Source organism: Hylobates moloch, unplaced genomic scaffold (assembly GCF_009828535.3).
Source record: "Hylobates moloch isolate HMO894 unplaced genomic scaffold, HMol_V3 SCAFFOLD_4, whole genome shotgun sequence".
In the NCBI taxonomy this organism is placed as follows: domain Eukaryota; kingdom Metazoa; phylum Chordata; class Mammalia; order Primates; family Hylobatidae; genus Hylobates; species Hylobates moloch.
Genome location: NW_026652279.1, coordinates 42078401 through 42101869, shown reverse-complemented (window position 1 = coordinate 42101869; position 23469 = coordinate 42078401). Strand labels below are relative to the sequence as shown.

The following is a 23469-nucleotide window of genomic DNA, read 5'->3' as shown; positions in this document are numbered from 1 at the left end:
GTATGTCAGGCCTCTATGATGAGATTGTAAGGTCTTTAAAAGCAGGGGCTATGTTTTCTCTTTCACTGTGTCCCCAGAACACTATAATTCATTGTAAATGTGCAATAAAAGCTCCTTGAATTGAATTAAAGGCAGTAACCTTAGTGGCATAGACAAAGGCAGGGAGAGAAGGTCAGGCACAGAGAGGCTTAACTTTAAAAGAGAGCTTAATGTCTTTTCATAAGTGTCAGGAATGGCCTTCACATACTCATCTTGTTTTAAAATTTTATGTGTCAATTATTATATTTTAAAAGTTTTAAATCTCTATAGGAAAAAGGATATTATATTGAAACATCAATCTTCCATAATTGCTGAATTCTCACCCAGCCCTTGACCTCCTTGTTGAGTGGTTCCAAGTCTGATATTCTGAAAGTGACATATGCTGCTCCCCACAGCCTCAAACACATCTCTGATCTCACTCTTGGGCACACCTCAAGCCTGGGATAACCATCACAACTCTCCGCTGCCCCACCATCTCAGAGGAGGTAGGTTTCTTCCCCTTAAGAAGAGCATGGGGGTGATGAGAGTATCCCAGTGCCTGAGTCTTCCTGGGCCCTAGGAAGGCCTTGGAGTCCTCTCTGATCCTTAGCATTCACCCTCATCTATGAAAACAACTGTTTGCATTATGTGTCCACTTAGTGTCCTGACAACAGCCTAAACTCAATCCATCCAAAAGCTAATTAACATCTTCCCCAAAGTTGTTCCTCTTTTTATAGTAATAACTGCCACCACGATCCAATCATCCAGGCTTGAAGCCTGAGTCATCTTTGACTCAGAACATCACAGTGCTAAAAAAAAAAAAAAAAAAAAAAAATTATTTTAAGCCATTTGCCTCCTTCCCCCAACATATGATTTATACTCAGACTCTATCTCTCAATATCTTAAAATGCGTCTGAGATCTATCCATTCCTGTGTATTCCCTCTGATAAGGCTCTGGATTTTGGCACCAACCCCTGAACTACTACTCTCTTTTCCTGCTGGTTTGAATAGGGAGAGAAGCAAAAGAAAACTGGAAAGTGGAACTAGAAGTCTCTAAAACCACAAGTGTTAACCATACCCTTGCCGGAATGGGGCACATGAATTGTCCTACTAGCAGTTAACAGCTGAGTTTAACCAACATTTAAGAATTACCAACTACATCCTGGCTAACCTGGTGAAACCCCGTCTCTACTAAAAATACAAAAAATTAGCCGGGCGTAGTGGCGGGCGCCTTGTAGTCCCAGCTACTCGGGAGGCTGAGGCAGGAGAATGGTGTGAACCCGGGAGGCGGAGCTTGCAGTGAGCCAAGACCGCGCCACTGCACTCCAGCCTGGGCGACAAAGCAAGACTGTCTCAAAAAAAAAAAAAAAAAAAAAAAAAAAAAGAATTACCAACTAAATGTCACACATGTAGCCTTGTGTGAGGTGCTGGGGCCACAGCAACAAGTAAGACTTCCCCAGCCCTCAAGTGCCTAGCGAGGGATGAGAGCTGAGGGGGGCGGGCTCAGAGGACTCTGCAAGTCCTGAAGGGGATTGGTCAATGCTGAGGGCAAGCTGAAGGCCAGGAGAGTGTGCGTAGGGAGAGGAAATGTGTACTAGGTTTGAGGGGTGAATAGGATTTCAGGCCTGAGGGCTGAGGGATGGAGGGCAATTCCAGGCTATTAAGCAAAGGCTCAGTTTACAGGCTGGACTAATCCGATTTGTGTGCTGTGTCCTGGGCTCCCCTGTGGCAGTGATGCAATCATGTGACAGTTGGTGGTCATGTGCTGGGTAAGGACACTTTCAGGAAGGATGATATCACAGAAGTGATATCTCATAATCACCAGATAACTTTCTGAGTAGGAGGCACATGTCAGGGCATGAATTCAATGGTGACAGACGTGAAACTGCTGACAGCATTGTTTTCACTTCTACCTTAAGATTTGTGTGGATGTCTACAGGAAACCAGGGGGTCAAAAATAGAAACAGAAGACGTGCTGAACATTGCAGATGGACTCAATTTCCTCCTTCAGGCAATTCTTCTCCCCAGGGTCTCTCACGGGTTTTTGCTTTATACATATATGTAATGCTATTTTTCAAACATATAAAGAGACTGTTGTGGCTAATTTTTAAAACCTATAAATTTATCTGAAAATCCTATTGAAATCCAAATGTCTTTTGCCTTACATACACCATTAGATAATAAAAGCACAACTTCTACAATGTAAGGTCTGATTCTTTGGCGGGGAAAAGGGATTAAAAGAGGTCCTCATCTTGAGAAACCACTGCTATATGCCATAGGTTGTAATGACAGCCCTGCCTTGGTGATCCTCCAGGCTGTGGAGTGGCACCACATCCAGGTTATGTTGAATCTCAATTTACAGTGTACAGAGTAGTTTTTTTTTTTTTTAAGATGGAGTCTTGCTCTGTTGCCCAGGCTGGAGTGCCCATTATAAGTCATAGAGACTCAGATTTTGAGTAACAGAGAAATAAAACTTTGTTCTTTCAAGTAATAAGTCAATCCTGACTAATATCACATGGTAAGAAGTGTGGATTTTATTCTAAGTGGAACAGGAACTCATTTCAAATTTTGAGCCAGAGAGTGATAAGATCTTGTATATGTTTAAATGACCTCTTTACTGTGTGTAGGTTATGAGGCAGAAGGACTGGTTATAAGTCCATTGAAGTTAATTTAGAATGAAGTAGTGGTGGCTTGAAATTAGCGGTGGCAGTAGAGATGGTGAGTTGAATTCAGAATATACAGGTATGCACCATATAATGATATTTTGGTAAACAATGGACCACATATGGTGGTCCCATAAGATTATAATAGAGCTGAAGAAGAAAGTTTGAAGACTACCAGATATCAAAACTTATTGTAAAGCTACAGTAATTACAACCAGATGGTACTGCCAAAGGATAGAAAAATAGAACAATCAGACAATAGAAAATTCAGAAACAGACCTACATCTATAGGAAAATTTGATTTGTTACAAAAGATAAGCTGAACAGTAGTAGAGATAGGATAATCATTTCAATAGAGAGTGCTCAGTCAATTTGATATCCACATGGAAAATAATGAATCTTGGCCCTTAGTCATATATACAAAAACCAAATCCAGGTTGATTGTAGGTCTAACTTTGAAATGTAAAACAATAAGAAATCTAGAAGGTTACTGGGAGAGTACCTTCAGGGGAGGAAAAGATTTCTTAAACATGACACAGAAAGCACAAATCAGAGACAGAAAGATTGATAAACTATCACACTGAAATTAAAAACTATGTTCATCAAAAGATACTATTTAGAGAAAAACAATATCCACAAAAGTAGGAGAAAATACATATATACATAATCTCAGTAAGTAACAGAAGGACTTTTAACCTGATTATTTGAATAACTCCTTTAAGTCAATAAGAAAAAGCATACAGGCTGGGCACAGTGGCTCATGCCTGTAATCCCAGCACTTTGGGAGGCCGAGGCAGGTGGATCACTTGAGGCCAGGTATTCGAGACCAGCCTGGCCAACATAGCGAAATCCTACCTCTATTAAAAATACAAAGATTAGCTGGGTGTGGTGATGCACACCTGTAATCCCAGCTACTCGGGTGGCTGAGGCATGAGAATCACTTGAACTAGGTAGGCAGAGGTTGCAGTGAGCCAAGATCACACCACTGCATTCCATCCAGCCTCAGTGACAGAGCCAGACTCTGTCAAAAAAAAAAAAAAAAAAAAAAAGAAAGAAAAAAAGAAAGAGCAATGGACAAAAAAAGAAACAAGAATAGATACTTCACAATAGAAGATATCCATATGGCCAAAAAAAAAATGAAGAAGAAGAAAAGAAAGAAGAGCTACTCAACCCATCAGGAAAATAAAAATACTGCTAAACATGACCAAATAACTAAAATGAAAAAAAAAATGACAATGCCAACTATTGCTGAGGATGAGAAGCATCTGGAACTCTTATACAGTGCTTGAGGAAATGCAAATTGGTACAATCACTTAGAAAAACTTGTAGTATTTACATACCCAATGCCTGAGTAATTCCATTCCTAGGTATATATCCAAGAAAGGTATACATATGCATACCGAAACACAGGTACAAGAGTGTTCATAGCAGCACTATTTGTAATTGCCCCAAGGTGGAAACTATCCAAATGCCCATCAACTGTAGATTGGATAAATAAATTGTGGTATACTCATACAAAGAGCACACAACAACAAAAATGAAAAAACTATTGAGAGGGAGAGATGCCCAAGGATTCCCAGCTGTTTCAGCCCTCATCTGTTTGAGTTTTCCCAGACAGGTGAATGAAGAAGCCTTAAAGATGATTCTAGACTGAGCTGCTATCTGACTGAAACAACATGAGAAACCCTGAGGGAGAACCGCCTAGCTGAGCCCAGTCTGGTCCCACACTCATGAGCACCACAAATTATTAGGACTATTTTAAGTCACTATTTTAGGGATTGATATTACACAGCAATAGATAACTGAAATATATGTTGAAGTATTTAAAGAAAAAGGAAAATAGAATATATTAAATTTATAAATCTATTTTAAGATGTTTAAGAAAACCTAATTAACTAAGTTTGTAAAAGTCCTTCTAAAAACTATTGCTTAGTACTAGGTTCATCAATAGAAAAAGAGATTTGTGAGTTGAATGTCACAGCCTAAGGGAAAACAAAGTTTTTAAATTTCCACTTCCATAAATTTCAATCTTAATTGAAAAATAAAAAATAACCACCAGTGAAAAGCTGGATCTTTGACTTCACTGATCCTTTCAGACAATGCAAAGAAACAACATAGGGAAAGGAGTTGAGTGATTTATTGAGTGCTTACTTGGTACTATGCCTTGTGCTAGGTGCTTACCTAAATCGACTCATCGGATCCTCACAACAACCCTGTGAGGTGGGTTTCATAACCTCCACTGTTTACCGATGAGGCTCACAGAGGCTATGTAACTTGCCCAAGATTCTGCAGCTGGTAAAGGACAGAATCTTTGCCTCTGCACTTCCAGTGCCTGCTCCTGAAGGAAGGCTTGTGAGGGTGAATTTCTCAAAGTCACTCAAGGTCTTTACTGTAGCGACAGTGTTGGCACCTTCTGTGTCCTCTCTCACCTTGCCTGTGAGCCTTCCAGTGGGTGGGAAAAGAGGCATGCCTATCAGTGGCCATTCTGTGAACACAGATGAGAGCTGCGCTGGCCACAGAGAAGATAGTCCCGTGATCCTTAAAGTTCAGGTGTGTGGGTTGGAGCCAAAGGGGCCTGTCCCCTGGATATAACTTGACAGTAGCTCTGGAGAGGAATTTTAGAAGCTGTGGAAAGAAAAAGAGGGAGATTTTAGCACTATGTCTCCGGACAATTTGTCTAACTTCAAAGGGTTCTTTTCAGTTTTTTTCTTTTCCTTTACCAATTCCCAATGTTTTAACTGTACTCACTGCCTGACATGATAGGGGCAGGTATACCTTTGAATCATTTCATACTAGAATATCAGGGCAAGTCAGCTTTGAAGGTATCTAGCCCAATCCTCTCCTATTGTAGAGACCAAGAGATCAACTTTTGTTGCTTCCTATGAACGTTCTATAGAACTCTACTTCTTACCTAACCCTATCTAATTTAAAGAAAAAACCAAAAGCCTGTATGGAATAATGGTAAGTTTCATAAGACTCCTGACTTTTATTTTTACAGAAAGATGGGTAGGAAAATGAGGCCTGTAAGACAGCAGTGGAAACATGACTCAGGAGCAGCCCCAGGCTGCTGTGATCCAGAGGGCAGGTGGGGAACTGTTGCCTCTAACTTACCTGACCGACAATGGAACCTGTGGCAGGTAGAGGTGGCACGACCCTCTAGAGACCCCTGCTCTGGCTGTGCCACTTTCAAGAGCAAGTTTTCTGTGCCAGGACTCTTTCCAGTAGTTCTGTGAGAAAAGCACTGTTTGCTAGCACTGACAGCTACCAAAAACCTACAGCTGCTTCTGAGATGAAGAGCATGATGACAGTGTGACTCTAATCTGCCTCCTCCCAAACAGATGAAGGAGAGCAGTGTGACTTAGTTATTCAAGGGCTAAAGAGCTAGCACATGTTTTCTTTAGGCCTCCACTTTTTGCTGTACCTTTTGTTGTCAGGGGATTCTGCCAGCTGCCACCTTCCCTGAAAAGCCAAACTGGGGGAAATAAGAGGGAAAATCATCTATCTCTGATAAAATAAAGAGAAAGAGAGAGAGAGAGAGAGACAGAGAGACTGCTAAACAATTGTACATACAACAGAATCTTAAAATACGCTACACATTTAACTAGTGCTTCACAGTTTAAAAACTGCCTTTATGTATTTTATCACAATCACTCCTCACAGCAACCCGGTAAGGTAGACAGAGCCATCTTGGTCCTGTCCTGCAGATGAGGAACCTGTTCTTGATGGCAGGTGAGTGGCAAGACTAGAGTCCAGATCTCAGAACCACAGAATCCTAGAGTTAGAAGGTACCCTGACAGCAATAATCCAAGGCATCCTTTTCCCAGAGTGTGAATCATCTTATAAAATCTCTGAGATTTCTTATGGCCCCTGTTTGAACTCTTCCAGTGATGAGTAACTCTCACCACCCATGAGCAATCCAGTATCAATACTGATCTAAAACCCTTCTTATAACTTTCAGCCTATTCAATTCAATTTCTGCCCACAAGAACTATACCAAATTAAGTCAAATTCTAATTCACATTCTTTTTAAAATTTGAAGATATTACACTTGCCCTTTTCTTGCAGATAAAACATTTTCAGTTCTTTCAACTACTTATCACGTGATTACCTAGAACCATGCCTAAAATATACAGTAAATAGTAAGTGTTGATTGGATCGTTCCTCTTGCCCTTAGTACTATGTCCTGATCCTCCTGTTGAGGGGCTCCTTCCCTTACCTCGAGGGTCCTCCATTTTGTAGTCTGTCCATCATTTGTTTATTTAAATAATAGGGAGAAAAGAAACAGTATAGTTTTCAGAACAATGTGAAACAAAATAAAAATTGTCCAAATGTCAGACAGCTTTCAATTTATTTTGTGATAATGGATTCATTATTTCACTCAACAGACTACCTTGGAGTTGCATTTCTAGAAGATGAGTCCCTCATTCATTGAGCATCTCCTGTAAGTAAGACACAGAATGGATCCCTGTGCAGAGTGGCCACAGAATTAAACAGAAAAATTCTAGTGAAGGGAGGGATAATTTGGGGTCTGGCTGGAAGACCCTGCATGAATACATTATCCTGCAGCATAGTTTTGCCTGTTGAGAGAAGCAGCACCCATTTTTTGTTCAATTTTGGGTACCACCAGACTAAAAAACATATGTCTCTTCAAAAAGGAGCTCCAGAGGAAACTCTATTTTCAGTTGGTCTTAATTTGGATTGGTGTGAGAGACAAGCACTGGTGTTAATGTGATGAGGCTGTGTCATTCCTAATGATGCAGAATTCAGCCAGCTTCATGCCTCTCATATAAGTGCTGTGCCGGGATGAATAGTAATGAGTTTAAAATTTTGATAACTAAAGAGCCAGGAAATAGATGGTGAATGGTGCCCTACTTTATGAAAGAAACAATAGTAAATTGCTCCCAATCATAAGGGAATATGCTTATTCATTAGAGTAATAACCTTATAGCAAGTTTGATGGTAAATAAGTCAAACCAAACATCCAAAACACAATTCCAGAAAAAGTACTGAGGCTAAATTATCCCATGATCACAGACTACATCGAAAACTGTCAGAAGTTTGGCTAATATGATCATGTTTTCAAGTTGTTCTGAAAACCTCTATGGCCTGAAAAGTAAACAATATAATTTTCCTTTCTCTCTATTGCTTAAACAAAGAAACATGAAAAACTATTCTCTCCATATTGCAAATTCCGGTATTTTAGAAAGTGAGCCTCATCAGCAGTTTTCTCATCTTGAGTTTTAGAAAAGGTTGAATTTGGAAAGAGGCATTTCATACGATAGTATGCATTAAGGGTTGAGGGCTTGGGGACTGAGTAGTGATCTCCTCTCTCATAAAATATCCGCACTGTAGGCCGGGCGTGGTGGCTCATGCCTGTAATCCCAGCACTTTGGGAGGCCGAGGTGGGTGGATCACGAGGTCAGGAGATGGAGACCATCCTGGCTAACACGGTGAAACCCCGTCTCTACTAAAAATACAAAAAATTAGCGGGGCGCGGTGGCGGGCGCCTGTAGTCCCAGCTACTCGGGAGGCTGAGGCAGAGAATGGCGTGAACCCGGGAGGCGGAGCTTGCAGTGAGCCGAGATTGCGCCACTGCGCTGCAGCCTGGGTGACAAAGTGAGACTCCGTCTCAAAAAAAAAAAAAAAAAAAAAAAAATAGAAAGAAAGAAAAGGAAAAAAAAATCTGCACTGTAATCACATGGTAGGTGATAGATTCTTCACAGGCACAGAATGGAGGGAACTGCTAGTTAAGCAAGACCCACCACCACAAGGGCTAGGGAGAGTCCCAAGGTGCCAGAGAAATTGTAGTGAAATATCACAGACAGTTCTTGCTGAAAGACACTCAGATGTCCTGGGGCTTGTGTCTACTGAACTGTGGACTGACTACTCCTCTTTTCTTCCTTTGAAAAACTTATCCTTGCCTTCTCAGATCAATCCAAGGGGGTTCCTGGGGACAGCTGGTCCAACACGCTCAAATGAAGAAAGTAAGGTTTAGCGAGGTTGTATGGTTTGCAAAAAGTCACGTATTTGATTAGTAGCAAAACTAGACATAGAAGCCAGGACTTTGGACTCCCAGTCCTGGTCTCTTTCTCATTTACCATGCTGCCTGCCTCCTGATGTTTGGAAAACATTCCTAAAGCTGGGGATTTTACACCTTCACTTGAATGGTTTTCTTTATAGGCAGAGGGAAAAGTACTGATCTTTGGAAGAGTTAAGATTAAAAACTAATAAGATGGGGGTACAGGGTGTTTAGGAGGAAGAATAGATACAGCAAGGCAAAAAAAGTGGGAAAAAGAAAAAAGGTAATCGGAGAGATAAATATATGAACAATAAAATGGAAGAAAACAAGAGACAAGTGAAGAGGGAGAAATGAATTGAGAAGACAAAGAAAATGGACACTTAAGAGCAGTAAACTGGCCAGGCATGGTGGCTCATGCCTGTAATCCTAGCACTTTGGGAGACCAAGGCAGGAGGATCATTTGAGCCCAGGAGTTTGAGAACAACCTGGGCAACATGGGGAGACCTTGTCTCTACAAAAAATTTTAAAATTAAACATTATCCAGGCACAGCGACATGTGCCTGTAATCCCTGTTAGTTGGCAGGCTGGGGTGGGAGGATCGCTTGAGCTTTTGGAGGTAGAGGCTGCAGTGAGCCGACATCATGCCACTGCACTCCATCCTGAGTGACAGAGTGAGACCCTGTCTTAAGATAAAAAAGGAAAAAAGAAAAGAACAGCAAATTGAGGCAATCAAGGACTGAGAAGAAATTGGAGAAGAAAGAAGAGAAAAATAGAACCAAGAAAAGAGAATAAAACCAGGAAGAACAACATGAGAAAACAGAGAGCTGCTGTGAGTCGAAGAGAGAGTGTATAGGTGGATGGGCAAGTTGGACCAAGAGGGATCCACAGGACATAAGGAGCATGCGTGGATGCAGGATGAACGAGTAGGAAGGCGAACAGCTGCACAGAGGGAAAGGAGTGATCAGAGTGGCCAATGCATACTTGGGGGAACTCAACAAAGTGATCTGGGGTGTTAGATTGATCCTTGGAATTACCTCAGAATCAGCTGAACTGTGGTTCTAAGGATGCTGGTAACACAGGAGATTGTAAATTCCATATCTACAAAACCAAATCTCTAACCTTTCATCAGTCATCTCTATGGCCTCTTTCATCATTTATATAACCTGTTTTTCAAAATAGACAAACATTCACTCATTCATTTCATGTACTCTGGTGGCCTTCCTCACTGGGCTAGTTTCTCAGGTAATTTATTGGTGCTTTCTAAAGAATGGTGGGAAGCGCCTTCCAAACTGGGAACAATGGGATTTTCCTCAGGAAATTCAGGCCTACATCATGGTTGGGTGGAGTTACAGAGAAAAACGTCACAGCATTGTGAGGGCAGCCGGGGGAACATGAGAGCAATTTCCCAGAACCACTGGGCACAGCCTTTCTTGTAGACTCTCTGATGAGGGAAATTCTGTGAGGGAAATCCTGCACGCACTGTTAGGCCCTCCAGGATTTATGCACATCCTACCTCTCACAGATGTGGGTGACTGAAGAAAGCCAGGCTGCCATATACCTATCTGATCATAGTAACATTTAATCATAGCAGTATCTAGTCCTCTGTGTGATCAACAAACACATTCTCCACTGGGTGAGAGGAAAGCAAGATGAGGACATTTTCCTCCCCGAGCTATTAGCTCATAATCACAATCCTCTTTAAAATACGCAATTTTAACAGAGATCCCTGCCCAGTCTAGGCTAAATAACAACTGCTTTCCAGGATGGGCTCTATACCAGGAAAGACAAGCAATCAGAATTAGAACCCTGCCACATTCTTTTTCTTTTAAAATGCATGCCACAAATAAAAGCCCCTTTAGCCCCAGCTGTGGCCTCAGCTATTAGAATAAACTTGCAAAAAAACAACAATCTACCTGCCTGCTCAACATATCAACCAGCCCACTTTCCAAAATGCAATCACAGTTTTTAAAATCCCTTCATGCCTTGCATGCACCCAGAGTGAGTTGCTATCTGCAAAGTTGGGTTAATGCCACTTTCTGTGAGTCTTCTAAGAGGAGATGTTCCACGAATGATTTTTTTTGCCCTAACAAGCTGAGTTAAGGCCAGCTGTTGACAGGAATGTGCAGCGGCTGCCTTCTGAGTACTTACATAGGATCCTGAGCCGGTGGCTGTGCCCATGTTAGTTCTCCCTTCACCTCATGTACTCCCCATCACTCCTATAATCCATAAACGATTCTGATCCTGACACCTCCTCAAAATCCTCCAGCACCAGACTGGTGGAGTCCTCACCCAGGATGCCGCTGTCTGGCCTGGACAACCTGGCCCGGGTAGGAGGTGCAGGAAAGTTGATGGCAGCTGGACGGGGAGAACAAGGGGGTGTTTGCTGGAGAGAGGTGGGTGTGGCCTGAGGAGGAGACACAGCTGGCTCACAGACTTCCTCATCACCCTTCTCGGACTCTAGTCCAGCATCTGCAGCAGTGGGACCCAGGACATGATAGAGGCTGGGAAGGCGGATGTCAAAGCGCATCCCAAACTTAGCAAAGAGCTTGTCATTGAGAGTGTAGAGCTTCTCCGAGATGTCATAACCCAGCAGAGCCGAGAAGAGGCAGGAGATGTATCGCTCTTTGGTCAGAAGAAGATGGAGACTTTTCCGGGGCCAGGCAATGTAGCTACATGAGGTCTCAGCAGTCAGAGTGACCTGAGAGGGGTCAGAAGAAGACAGTAAAGGTTTAAACTAGAAAATTTGTCCATGCTGAGCACAGAGATCATTCAGTCACTTGGCAAACAGCTGTACTTTTACTGAAGAAGCTGTGTGGGCGTACCCCTCTATGGCCTTGCCTGGAGGAGGTCCAGTGGATGACTTTCACTTGTGTGCACTGATATGGGGGTGTCCTGTGTCAGGAGCCCTGGAATCAGCCATTCACTCACTCACCCATCACCTCCCGGAGCCTCAGTTTCCACATCCACTTTCTTCAGCTCTAATTATGTAGTTCCGTGGCTAATGCCACTAATGACTGCAGAAGGTTCTGAGTCTTAGAGAAAGAAGGGGCTTTCTTGTGCTCTGAAGAGTGGTTGAAATGCTGACAACTATTCATTTTAAGAATGAGGAAGGATAAGATATTGGGGTAGGGACACAAAAAGAGTTGGAAAGTTCAGTTTGAGAAAAAGCTTCTGATGAGGTATGCCAAGCTACATCATGTGGCCTGGGATTCAGGTCCATGAAATTGCTTGTAACTTGGCCACTTCAAGTAACCAAAAGGATCTGATGACTGAAATCAGAAAAAGGGCGTAGAGGAAGACAAACTCTAAAGGGTAGAAAATCAAAGGGCACCCCATTCTCCATTTGTTTATTCATCTACGAATTTCTGAGCACTCACTGTGGGCCCATGATGCAAAGCTAAATTATGCTTGCATGGGAAATAAGCAATAACATGTGCCTAGCATGCAGCAGGTGCTTGATAAATCCTTGTTACAATAATGATGAGTGGTAAAGCTGGGGTCAAAATGGAAACATGCTTAGGACAGTGCAGGAAAAGGGTGCAGAATCACACAATTTTTAATAATCTAATTGACCCTAATACTTTGGGCTACCAGAGTTCATGATATATTTTGGTGGTTGGAGACAGTGGAAATGATGATGATATGATGTTAGCAGCTAATATTTGTCAAGAGGTGCCAGGCGTTGTGTTAAGCACTTTATATGAATTGTCAAACTGAAAGTAGGGTAGCTTTCCGAACATTCTTTATTAGAGATTATATATAATCCTTTTCATTCCTGCATTGCCTACCGGATCTTCCATTACCCTCTTCTTCTCTTCCTTCCTTTCTGCTATGCCCCTCCCCCACATTCTTTATTCCTTTCCTCCTGTCAACTTTTCCCCACTAATTGTTAGCACTGCAATCAGGACCTAAACTACATTATCGAGGCCAGAAGTGGTTTCATGTTTCAGCTTTACCTCTATCAGCTGTATGATGTCAGATAAATTACTTAATCTCTCTTGCCTCATGAGAAAGAATTCTGCAAATAATACAATCTGTCCATTACTAATAGTTCAGCAAGTAGTTGTCACATCTGCCATAGCCTGTGCCTTAGATGTACTTATGAACAATTCCCAAACAAGAAATCAGAGTACCAAATATGAAGCAGGTGTGTTTGAGCAATAACTAAGCCGAAAGCAAATAATGTCTTCAAGCCAAACACAAAGACTGTGAACCTTCTTAGAAATATGCTGTTACTTCTTGCATCTTAAAATAAAACAAAATTTTACAAATAAAAATTCTTTTTCTTGACCTCACTTCCCTGGCTAGCTATCACTCCACTAATTTGCTTCCCTTTTTAGCAAAACTCATGAAGAACAAAAAAAAAACCTGTTTATACTTACTGTCTCCAATTCCTCTCTTCTCACTCTCTTAAACCAATAAGACTTTGTCCCTAGCAGTCCACAAAGACTGTTCCTGTTAAGGTCACCAATGACCTCTAAGCTGCTGAGTCTAATGGTCAGTTTTCATGCCATCATCAATTTCCCCTTCCTTTTTGATACATCTTCTTCACTTGGTTCCCAGGATGCCATACACTCCTGGTCCAATCTCATGATTGTTCCTTTTCAAGCTCCTTTGCTGCTTCCTCCTTTCCTCTCCAACTCCTCACCACTTAAGTATCCCAGGGCTCCGCTCTTGAACCATTCCCTCTTCCATCCACACTCACTCACCTGGTGAGCTCATCCTATCCAATGGCTTTAAATATCATCTGCATACAACCAACTCCCAAATTTATGTCTCAGGCTCAGATCTCATTCCTGAATTCCAGACTTAAATATCCAGTTGCCTACGCAGCATCTCCATTCAAATGTCCACAGATGATGCAAACCTAACATCAAACACTGAACTTCCTAGTCCCCCGAAAGCAGCTCTACCTGCAGCTTTCTTTGTCTCAGTTGACAGCAGTACCACCCGTCCAGTTGCTCAGGCCAAAAGCCTTAGAGTCTTCCTTGATCTTCTCCTTCTCTCACATACTATATCCAACCCTTTAGAAAATCCTTTTGGCTGTATCTAGACAATATATGCTATGGCCCTACATGATCTTGCTGCCTCGTCACCTCTCCAACTTTCTCTACTGCTATTCCCTCCCCTTCCTCTCTCCATTCCAGGTCCACTGTCCTCCTTTCTGTGCATCAGACACACTGGCCCCACCTCAGGGCCTTTGCACTGGCTCTTTCCTCTGTCTCATATGCTTTTCCCAGATAGTCACAGACCCCACCTGTCACCTCTCTCAGGTTTTTGCTCAAATGTTACCTGCTTAACAAGGATTTCCATGACCACCCTATTTAAAATTGCAACCATATCTCCCTTACACTACTCTAGGTTTTTTTTTTAAACTAGCAGTTATTATCCTCTAACATATTATATAATTTACTTATTCATTATGCTTAGGGCTTTTTGTCTCCCCCATTAGAATGTAAATTGCATGAGGGGAGGGACCTTCATCTGTTCTGTTCACTGATATATTTCAAGCCCTTTTAACAGTGCCTGGTATATACTAAGTTTTCAATAAATATTACTGAAGTGAATAAATGAATCAAGGGAAGACAGCCAATCTTGTATATTGCAAAACAACCTAATGTCACTTTCTTCCCGCCGCCCCCACCACCCCCCGGAGATGAAGTCTTGCTGTCACCCAGGCTGGAGTATAGTGGCGCGATCTCAGCTCACTGCAATGTCCACCTCCCAGGTTCAAGCAATTCTCCTGCCTCAGCCTCCCGAGTAGCTGGGATTATAGGCACCCGCCACCACCCTAGCTAATTTTTGTATTTTTTAATAGAGATGGGGTTTCACCATGTTGGCCAGGCTGGTCTCAAACTCCTGACCTCATAATCCAACTGCCTCGGCCTCCCAAAGTGCTGGGATTACAGGTGTGAGCCACCGCGCACAGCCTCTAATGTTGCTTTCTCATGTCCTGTATAAAATCCTTCCCCAAAGGTCTTCCTGAAATCTGCTTCTTGATTGGTTCTCCCATATATATAGACATATCTGTTGTAATGTTTTGACAAGTATTTAGCTTTTTTTTAATACTCACCTCAGATGTTGGTTGAATGAATTAAATGAGATAACCTATGTAAATAGGACTTAGGTCCAGTAACATAGGATGCAAATTAGAAAAACAGTGATGTTTTCTGTGAGATCCCTCCTGTGCTGTGTTCTTGGTGACTAATGAGTGTCACAGTGCGGAACACACAATGAATTCTGACTTAAATGAATTGTCGAGAGGTGTGGTGGAATGCTGATTGATTTGTACTAAGTACAACGTGAATTATAATTTAGGCTGTCACTGTGGATTGCTCTCAGTCAACAAAGACTATGTAATTGCAAAAGGCAAGGACAGGATGAACTCTAACTTAAGATAACACTTGACATTTACAAAGAGGAAATGGGACTTTACACAGCCAATAGCAAATGTGTGGCTCTCATTGCTCCCAAAGGAGGTACACGCTAAAAATATAAATGGGAGGAATATGACCATACCTACATTCCAGGCTGAGAGGCCATGTGGGGTTACAGCCCTTCCTCTTGAGCACAACTTAGGGGAGGACACCCGGCTTAGCCACCACCTGTTCCTCTGTGTCAGTGTCAGAAAGAGCCCTGGTCCAGCTGGCTCAGGTCCTGACTCAGCCCTCCTGGAGGTTCTCATGTGCCTGAGAGAGTTCCTGAAGAAGGTTTCTGGGCTAGTTAGGGAGGGTGTGTGGAGGGAGGTCAGGGTAGGAACATGATGGAAGTGGGTCTGCGGCTGGTGACCCTGGCAGTGGGATCAGGACTGCCTCTCAGGCTCCATCATCACAGAGCCAAGTGTCAGGGTGGGGGTGGAAGCAGGTCCTGCCAGGTAGCACTGCCCGGTCTGTGTCTGTTCTGGGGTTGGCCCATATGTTGGCTTGAGGGACTCCCTGATAAAAGTAGTAGGAGACACGTGGAACCCAGTGTTTCCAGGTCCAGCAAACTATCCAGGCAGGGGAGTCCTTAAAAGGGTGAGTGAATGTGTGTGTGCGTGTGTGCATGCGTGTGTGTGTGTATGTGTGTGTGTGTAAACTCCACTTTTCTGGTGACCCTCCCATTTTAATAAAGAACAGAAATGGTAGATCCAGGCAACTTGGCTTTGTCACTTTCTAGCTGAAGACCTTGGACAAATTACTTGATGTTTTTGGGCCTTAGTTTCCTCAGCTGTTAAATGGAGTAAAAATCATATTCAACCCATAGAGTTGTTATGAGAATCAATGAGGCGATATGATATGTAGTGCCTGCCACATGCTAGCCATTCAATAAGTGAGAGCTATGAAGAAAGTGACCAAAGCCTGAGGGATTGGCAGAGATAAGAGTAGGGGCCAGGCAGCCAGGCACCTGCATTGGAGCATGTATGTGAATGCCCTATGGAGTCCTCTGGGACACCAGCTGCCCAGTGGCAAACCAGTTCAGCAATTTTTTTTTTTTTTTTTTTTTGAGATGGATTCTCGCTCTGTTGCCCAGGCTGGAGTGCAGTGGCGCAATCTCGGCTCACTGCAAGCTCCGCCTCCCAGGTTCACGCCATTCTCCTCCCTCAGCCTCCCGAGTAGCTGGGACTACAGGCGCCCGCCACCAAGCCTGGCTAATTTTTTGTATTTTTAGCAGAGATGGGGTTTCATCGTGTTAGCCAGGATGGTCTCGATCTCCCGACCTCATGATCCACCCGCCTCAGCCTCCCAAAATGCTGGGATTACAGGCATGAGCCACCGCACCCGGCAAGCAATTCTTTACTGAATAGCTGCTGTGCTCCAGGTACTTTCCTTTAGAGTCTGGGAACAGAGAGGGAAAAGCCTAGATTTTTACTTCAAAGAGTTCACTGTGCAGAAGACAGAAAGGAGACCAGATTATTAGAACAGAGAGCAAGATGTGCACCAGTTAGCATAAGTAAAAGGACTAGAAGAGGCACACGGGAGTGCTAGGCTGTGGGGTGGAAGCTGGTGAGGCTGTTGGGTGGAAGCAGGCTTCACAGAGGAAGTGAGGTGCCATGGTCTCATCTAGAAGGGGAAATGCATTTAGAGGGGAGAGTAGGGGCCAAAGCATAGAGCTGCAAAACAATGTGGTGTGTTTAGGGAAGTACTAGTGGTTCAGCATGGCTAGTATGAGCAAAAAACATGAAGGAGGGAGAGCTGGAAATGTGACTAGAGAGCACCAAAAGGTTTAAGTTACCCTATAAGGAGTGTGGGTTTTTATGTTGTGGCAGTAGGGTCTTCCAGAAGAGTTTAAGCATACAAGTAACATGGTCTACCCAGGGGCCAGCATCTTCCTACCCTATCTCACCTATGGCTAGGAGCCCAGGAACTCTTTCACAGAGGAAGAGTGCCCCCACCTGTAGCTTCACACTGGCAGTGGTGCGAAGGACAGATGTGAGAAGGGAAACATGGAGGCACGGATATTGCTGGGCTACAGTGGGACAGGGTGAGGCGGTGCTGCCACCAGGCTCCCTGTTACCTGGAACACCCCCTCCTCAGAAGGCTGTAGTGATTCCCACTCAGGAGAGTCCATGAACTGGTATGGAAAGATGTAGTGCAGAAACTGCCCATCCTGGCTCACACGAACCCTGGAAGGGAAGAGAAGAGATCACGTGGGAAAAGGAAAATGGCTCTCCAAGCTACCCATGCTGAAGTTAGGTGTTGCTGATTAACATGAATCTTCCTGTAGAAATACTTTGCCTAAAGCATGGTAAAACCCAAAGCTAGAATAGCCAGCCTAGTTACTGCATGCAAGTAGTTCAGAAAAGGAACCCACTGAGACTTCCTGAACCCTCATGTTCCTCCTCCTTCTCCTTACTGGTTGTTCTCAACTTCAGGCTGCAGAGTAGAAGCCCCAGGGAAGCTTTTAAAAAAAGCACGTAGGCTTGGGCCTTATCCCAGAGAACTTAAACAAGAATCTCTCTAGGTAGGATCTGGATGTTATTAGTATTTACATCTCCCCAGTGATTCTAATAGGTAGCCAGGATAGAAACTACTGCTCAAGAACTCTGCTGCTGGCCCGGTGTGGTGGCTCACACCTGTAATCCCAGCACTTTGGGAGGCCGAGGCAGGTGGATCACCTGAGGTCAGGAGTTCGAGACCAGCCTGGCCAAGATGGTGAAACCCCCATCTCTACTAAAAATACAAAAATTAGCCAGGCATCGTGGCGAGTGCCTGTAATCCCAGCTACTCAGGAGGCTGAGGCAGGTGAATCACTTGAACTCGGGGGCGGAGGTTGCAGTGAGCTGAGATCACACCACTGCACTCCAGCCTGGGCAAAAGAGCAAGATTCTGTCTCAGAAAAAGAGAACGCTGCTGCCTATTTAAGTTTATATTCACATTAATTAAAATTAAATAAAATTAAAAATTCAGTTCCTTACATAATTACATTATAGGTGCTCAATAGCCATATATGGCCTGTGACTCCCATGTTGTGCAACATAGATCTAGAACATTTCTGTCATCACAGAAAGTTCTGTTGGATGCCGCTGCTCCACAGATTCTCCTTTCTCCCTTCCCATTAGCTACATGAAGATTCATGCTTACATTTAACCACTTTGTAGACTTCGAAGGAAGTGGCAAGTCCACTATATGCCAGACTCTGCTAGACACTTTACCAGTGTTTTCTTATATAATGTTCACAACACCTCAAGGTAGATTATTCTTTTCTGTATTTTATAGCTAAGGAAACTGGTGCTCAGAAGGGTTGAGTGGCAAGCTTAAGGTTACACAGCGATCAAGTGGCAGAACTAAAATTCTATGTTCTTAGCACAACACCGTGTTGCCACCCTATTACTAGAGCTTTGGGTAGATGGTAGTGGACTCTCTTAGCATGACCCCTTCCCGGACCTCTCTAACAACAGGTGACAATAACAGCTTGTTTCTTTAGACAATGAGATCCCATGCACCCTATTCAGTTGGTGGTCCTAGAGTGAACACCTGACTCAAGCTGAGCCAATCAAACTCCTTCCCTGGGAATCTGGAAATGGAATTGAGTGTAAATCATGCCTTGCATGGGGACAATTATCAGGCATTAACAAAACTAACACACTCCTCCCTGAAGGAACTAAAAAAAATTTTTTTTATCACGTAACTCAGACTTTGAAAAGCATGGGTCCCAACTGGCTATAGAGAAAATAAACTTGAAATCACATAGAATGTCCTAGCAGGACATGTTCTTGTTTCTAGTACTACCTGAGGCTCAGGTGCATGTCTTTCCTTGAGTTTCATAAGAAATCCTTGTATCATTTTAAATAAAGACCTTTTTTCCTCCTTCTGTTGGCTAGAGTGGGTTACTGTGGCTGCAGCCAGAAATCCTAATTATTTGCTTTAATTTTATGAATATTCTTATCCCACACTACCAACAGGTTAAACAACTGCTCTTGACTTGCCCATGACCACAGGCTTGGTTTCACAACTTAAGGGTTCAGCGATTCTCCTTTAAAACTAGAGCCCAGTCATAGACTAGAAGCCTTACTATTGCTGCTTGCTGCCTTTGTACCCTTGTGGCTGTACCTAGCCTAGTGCTTTGCCCCTGCAGGGCAGAAAGACTGCATTCCGTGAGAACTTGTTAGAACTGATGGCATGACATTGATGATGCCTGAGGACAGGGAGTGTATTTCAGATGTGAGGCCACATCTGGAAAAAGATTAGAATCCAGTATGGGCTTTATCCTCCCCCCCACCCAACCCCCGCCCAGAAAACTCAGAGTTCCAACTTTAACCTCTCTTCTAAAGTGAGTTATATCAGGCAATGGGGTGCCTCTATTAGGCAAAGGGGGAAGATGAAAAAGATCTCTAAGGCACACCTTGTTCATTTGGGGGAGATATCCTTCCATTATTTCTGGAGGTTTATTGGCTAAACAAATATTCCTGGACCATCTCCCGTGTTCCTGGAGATCTGGGAATGCAGAGATGGGCACAATCTGGTCTTTGTCTTTGAGGATTTCACAATTTGGTGGAAGTCACAGGCACATAAATAACTGGCTGCAAGTCAGTGTGATAGGTGCTATTGTGGAACAGTAACAGAGGAAGGAGAGAGATTGGTTCTCTTTGGGCAGCAGACTTCTCGAAGGAGATGACATTTGAGCTGAATTTTGAGGGATGCAAAGGGTATTGAGAAGCAGATAAAGATGGGAATGAACAAAGATCTGGAAAATCCAGTGTGGCAGTCTGTTCTCCAGTATCTGCTTTCTTCTCTTCCTTAATGGTGCTAGATTTTAACTGGGCACATGACTGCAGAGCAAAAATCAACATTTCTCTACTTCCCTGGCTGCTAGGCATAGGCAAGTGATAAGTCCTGGCCAATGGGATATCAGCACTCCTGAGTCTTGCTCTTAATGAATGCCTAGGTATATATGCGTGTATACAAATTACCAAAGACCATCACCAATTAAAAAACAATTGCACCTATTATCTGACAACCTAAACCTGGAAGACAGGAGCTTTATTCAAGACTCTGAATAAATATGTATGGAAGGGGGAAAAGAAGGAAAGAAGGAAGCAAGAAACGAAGGATGAATAAATGAACAAAGGAAACCAAGGAACAAATTCACTTGTGTCACCATAAAAGGGGATCAAAACCTCACTGAAAAGCTTCCATAGGAAAGGAAGATAGCAGAAGAGAATGGCGCTGCTGCAGCACATGTCAGATCCTTAGGCGAGGATTTCGGCCACCCAGGCAAGCCACTAAAGAGTGACAACCGTAGAGTGTAGATAATGTCTAATGTAGATAATGTCTAATGGCTCACTGAAGCCATTTAAATCAGAATGCTGTGCCCTTTATCATCTGTTTCTTCTTCCTTCTTGATCTACTGGATGATGGATGATCTTTTCCTATATGAATAGCTTAGATAGTTGCCTGCTCAGGGGGTTGTATATGTGGAAGTTTGTGTTTTGAATTTTATATGAGAGAAACTGTCTAAGTTAAGCACTGCTTAACAGGGTGGCAGACTTTGAGAAAGTCACTTTGCCTCTCTGAGTTTTGAAAGAGGTTGGTTTCCTTTATTAAAATAAAACAAAAAGACTTCTGAGGTTTGAGTGAAGGACTCTAGAGAACCGTGTGCATGTGAGATGTGGAAGTCTGCACAAGAATCCCCACTTCCTGGCACAAAGTTCTTGTCTGCTGCTTTGAGATGTTTGGTCCCTTACTGTAACCAGCCCAAGGTTCAGCGATTCTCCTTTAAAACTAGAGCCTAGTCATAGACTAGAAGCCTCTTCCTCTATGTCCAGCTCAGCAAAGCTGAGACAGGGTGACACTGAAAGATAACAAAACTCTTACTCCAAACCTTGAAAGGCAGGAAAAAAAAAAATCAAAATTGTCTAATTTCTGACTCAGCCTTTTGATGCTAAGTATACCAGGAAAAGCTACACCAAGGGCAAGCCCCCCTCTCCCCTTCACTGGGAAGTGATCTTATACAAGTTTACAGTAAATCTATCCTACCTGAACTATACAGTAACCATACATGCTTCCAGCAAATGAGCACCCTACACTGGAGGGAGCACTTCTGCTGGTCTCAGTTTCCTCCTTTGAACAGACGAGCTATAATATAACATCATGGGTCTCAAGAATGAGCAAGTTCCCTAAATTGTCTTTAAGCATGGAACTGTAGGTGCAAACATTTTCACAATAGTTATATGTATTTGTATTTACACCTATATTTGTTTACAAATAATCGCATTGGTTTACACTTTCAGTTCACCAATAAATGAAATGAAATGTACCCTCACAAAATGTCTCCCCTCATAGCTCACTCAACCCAGGACCTCTGAGTTCAAACAAAATCAAAACATATATACATGATACTTCAGGTTCTATAAACGAATACACAAACATGTATTATTACTATTAGTGGTAGTTGTAGTACCATTAGCATCATTGTCAAACTTTTTTCTCCATTGTGTGGTTGGCAGTATTATCTGGATTTGTTTTTTTTTTTTTTTCTTGGAATTGGAGCCTCTAATTACCATCTTACCTTTTCTACCACATTCTCCTGGTCTCAAGAAAGCGGGTGGAGTGGGGGTTGTGGGGCTCAAGAGCCACTAGGGCAGTATCAAAAAATCCACAATTGCCTACTAAGTGTGGAGCACAGAGCCCCGTGATGTTTTCTCAGAAGAAATCAATGCCCAACATTCACATCCAGGTTGACTGGGCATACACTGATCCTGACTAAGACCATTTCTGCCCATATCTGACTGTCAGCCTTCTCCAAAAGAGGCGGTGCTTCCACAAAAGCCTTGATGAGATAGGTCTATCACTTCTCTTCTCCCATTGTTGGGCCCCCAGATTTACAGTACTGTACTTGACTTCTTAGTCTGTAAGAACCTCAATAGAACAACTGGAAATGGAAAGGTGGGCGAGGGGTATTCACTCTCCCTACCTGGCTGCATACAGGTACCCCAAACACAAGTGGGGCTGTTTTCTTGATGCCTTGGCAGGGAACAGGGGTTATGAGAACCACCCCCCTACCCCGACCTCCCATTTCTGGCATTGTTCCCTGAATATAGTTGGTGCTTAGCAAATGTTGAATTTGAATAAGGAACAGATTAACCTTATTGAAATGTTAGTTTTTCAAAGCTTACAGAGATATTGCTGCAGCTTAGGCATGACACACTGATATGTGTGTGGTGATGGTAGAGGAGTTATTTAAGGCCCAGGCTCAAGACACATGCACTGCACACCTTCCAGCAGCAAGTGCACACACAATCATTCTTGCCAACCAAGATGCCTCATGAACTGGTTTCTTCTTGGAAAATGCCAAGAAAGAGGAAGCAACCCCACTCTTAGAAAAATCTATTTTGGTTTGTTTGACTTGTCACATCCTTCCCTCAGTGGAAGGGGACACGAAATGGAAAGAGACATGAAATGGAAAGGGACACACTAGGAAATGAGAAGTGTGGGCTGGGGAAAGAAATTCTGGGCAATGGACAGAGTAGCTTACCGGCCAGAGAGCAGCAGGGACAGGCGGTTGATGGGTGTCTCACCCTCCACAGCATAGGTCTGTTCAGTGGCCAGAGTTAAGACCTGCTCCTCGCAGCAGTGAACAATCTCCTTGTATGTCTGTAGGGGCACCTGCAGGGGCAGGCACAGCGTCTTGTAGAGAAGGTCAAACTCCTCAGGGAGGGTGTCCTCACGCAGGCGGTATACCAGGTGTGCCAGCTGGAGCAGGCAGACCACAGCCAGCAGGAAGCTCCAAAGAACAATGTCCAGGCCACAGGCACTGAACCAGCCCCACAGCACGCAGCACAGGTAACCTGCACTCAGGAAGCCAAAAAGATAGAAGCATCCATACACCCCACTGCCCCCCATGAAGCCCAGGAGTAAGAGGCAGTTGGCTAGGTGGTAGACAGCCCCTTCCACATCCTGCTTCCAGCTAATGCACGCTGAACCCTGCAAGAGAAGCTGGCCCACTCTGCTGCTGTTGGTGCTCATCTTTGGGGCCTCTCAAAGCCTCACTGGGCTCTAATACTGTCCTCACATAGGAAATTCAGAAAATGAATGAATCCATCTGCTCAGGGGTCTTCTCACCTCCGGCTTCTCACCACCGACTCCACCTTTCCTAGAAGGAATGCTTCCGGTGGCTTTGGGAAGGAATGATGGAACATAGTACACTTCATGGAGAATTTAAAAACCTCTCTCTCCCCCTCTCCCCACCCCCTCACACCCCCCAACACACCCCCACCACCCCCGCTGTCTCAGCAAGGCTCTGGCTCTCCCTGCAGGGCTCTGGCAAGCTTCCTTGGTTCCACGTTTC

The 23469-nt window shown here is 43.5% G+C and overlaps 1 protein-coding gene across 3 annotated transcripts; it reads right to left on the bottom strand.

Moving 5' to 3' along the window:
- Positions 1–4800: 4800 nt before the first annotated feature.
- On the bottom strand, positions 4801–23313 carry POPDC2 (popeye domain containing 2). 3 transcript variants are annotated; one of them, XM_032150089.2, is made up of 4 exons: positions 22657–23313; positions 17197–17305; positions 10990–11398; positions 4801–5306 (listed from the first exon to the last, which is right to left on the bottom strand). In XM_032150089.2, exons 1-4 carry the CDS (start codon positions 23145–23147, stop codon positions 5221–5223), a joined length of 1095 nt encoding a protein of 364 aa, XP_032005980.1. In that variant the 5' UTR covers positions 23148–23313; the 3' UTR covers positions 4801–5220. The 3 variants fall into 3 exon arrangements, with proteins under 3 accessions (XP_032005980.1, XP_032005979.1, XP_058294127.1); XM_032150088.2 differs by having other exon boundaries at positions 5214–5306; positions 10849–11398; XM_058438144.1 differs by lacking the exon at positions 4801–5306 and adding an exon at positions 6112–6185 and having other exon boundaries at positions 22657–23304.
- Positions 23314–23469: the final 156 nt, after the last annotated feature.

Bases quoted from the DNA above. Each gene is read 5' to 3' on its own strand.
- POPDC2 (XM_032150088.2), bottom strand. From the start codon at position 23,147: ATGAGCACCAACAGCAGCAGAGTGGGCCAGCTTCTCTTGCAGGGTTCA. The intron at 17,306-22,656 runs GTAAGCTACTCT...CTTCCCTTCCAG, and splicing joins TCCCTGCTGCTCTCTGGCCG to GGTTCGTGTGAGCCAGGATG. The intron at 11,399-17,196 runs GTAACAGGGAGC...GACCCCTCTCAG, and splicing joins CTGAGGAGGGGGTGTTCCAG to GTCACTCTGACTGCTGAGAC.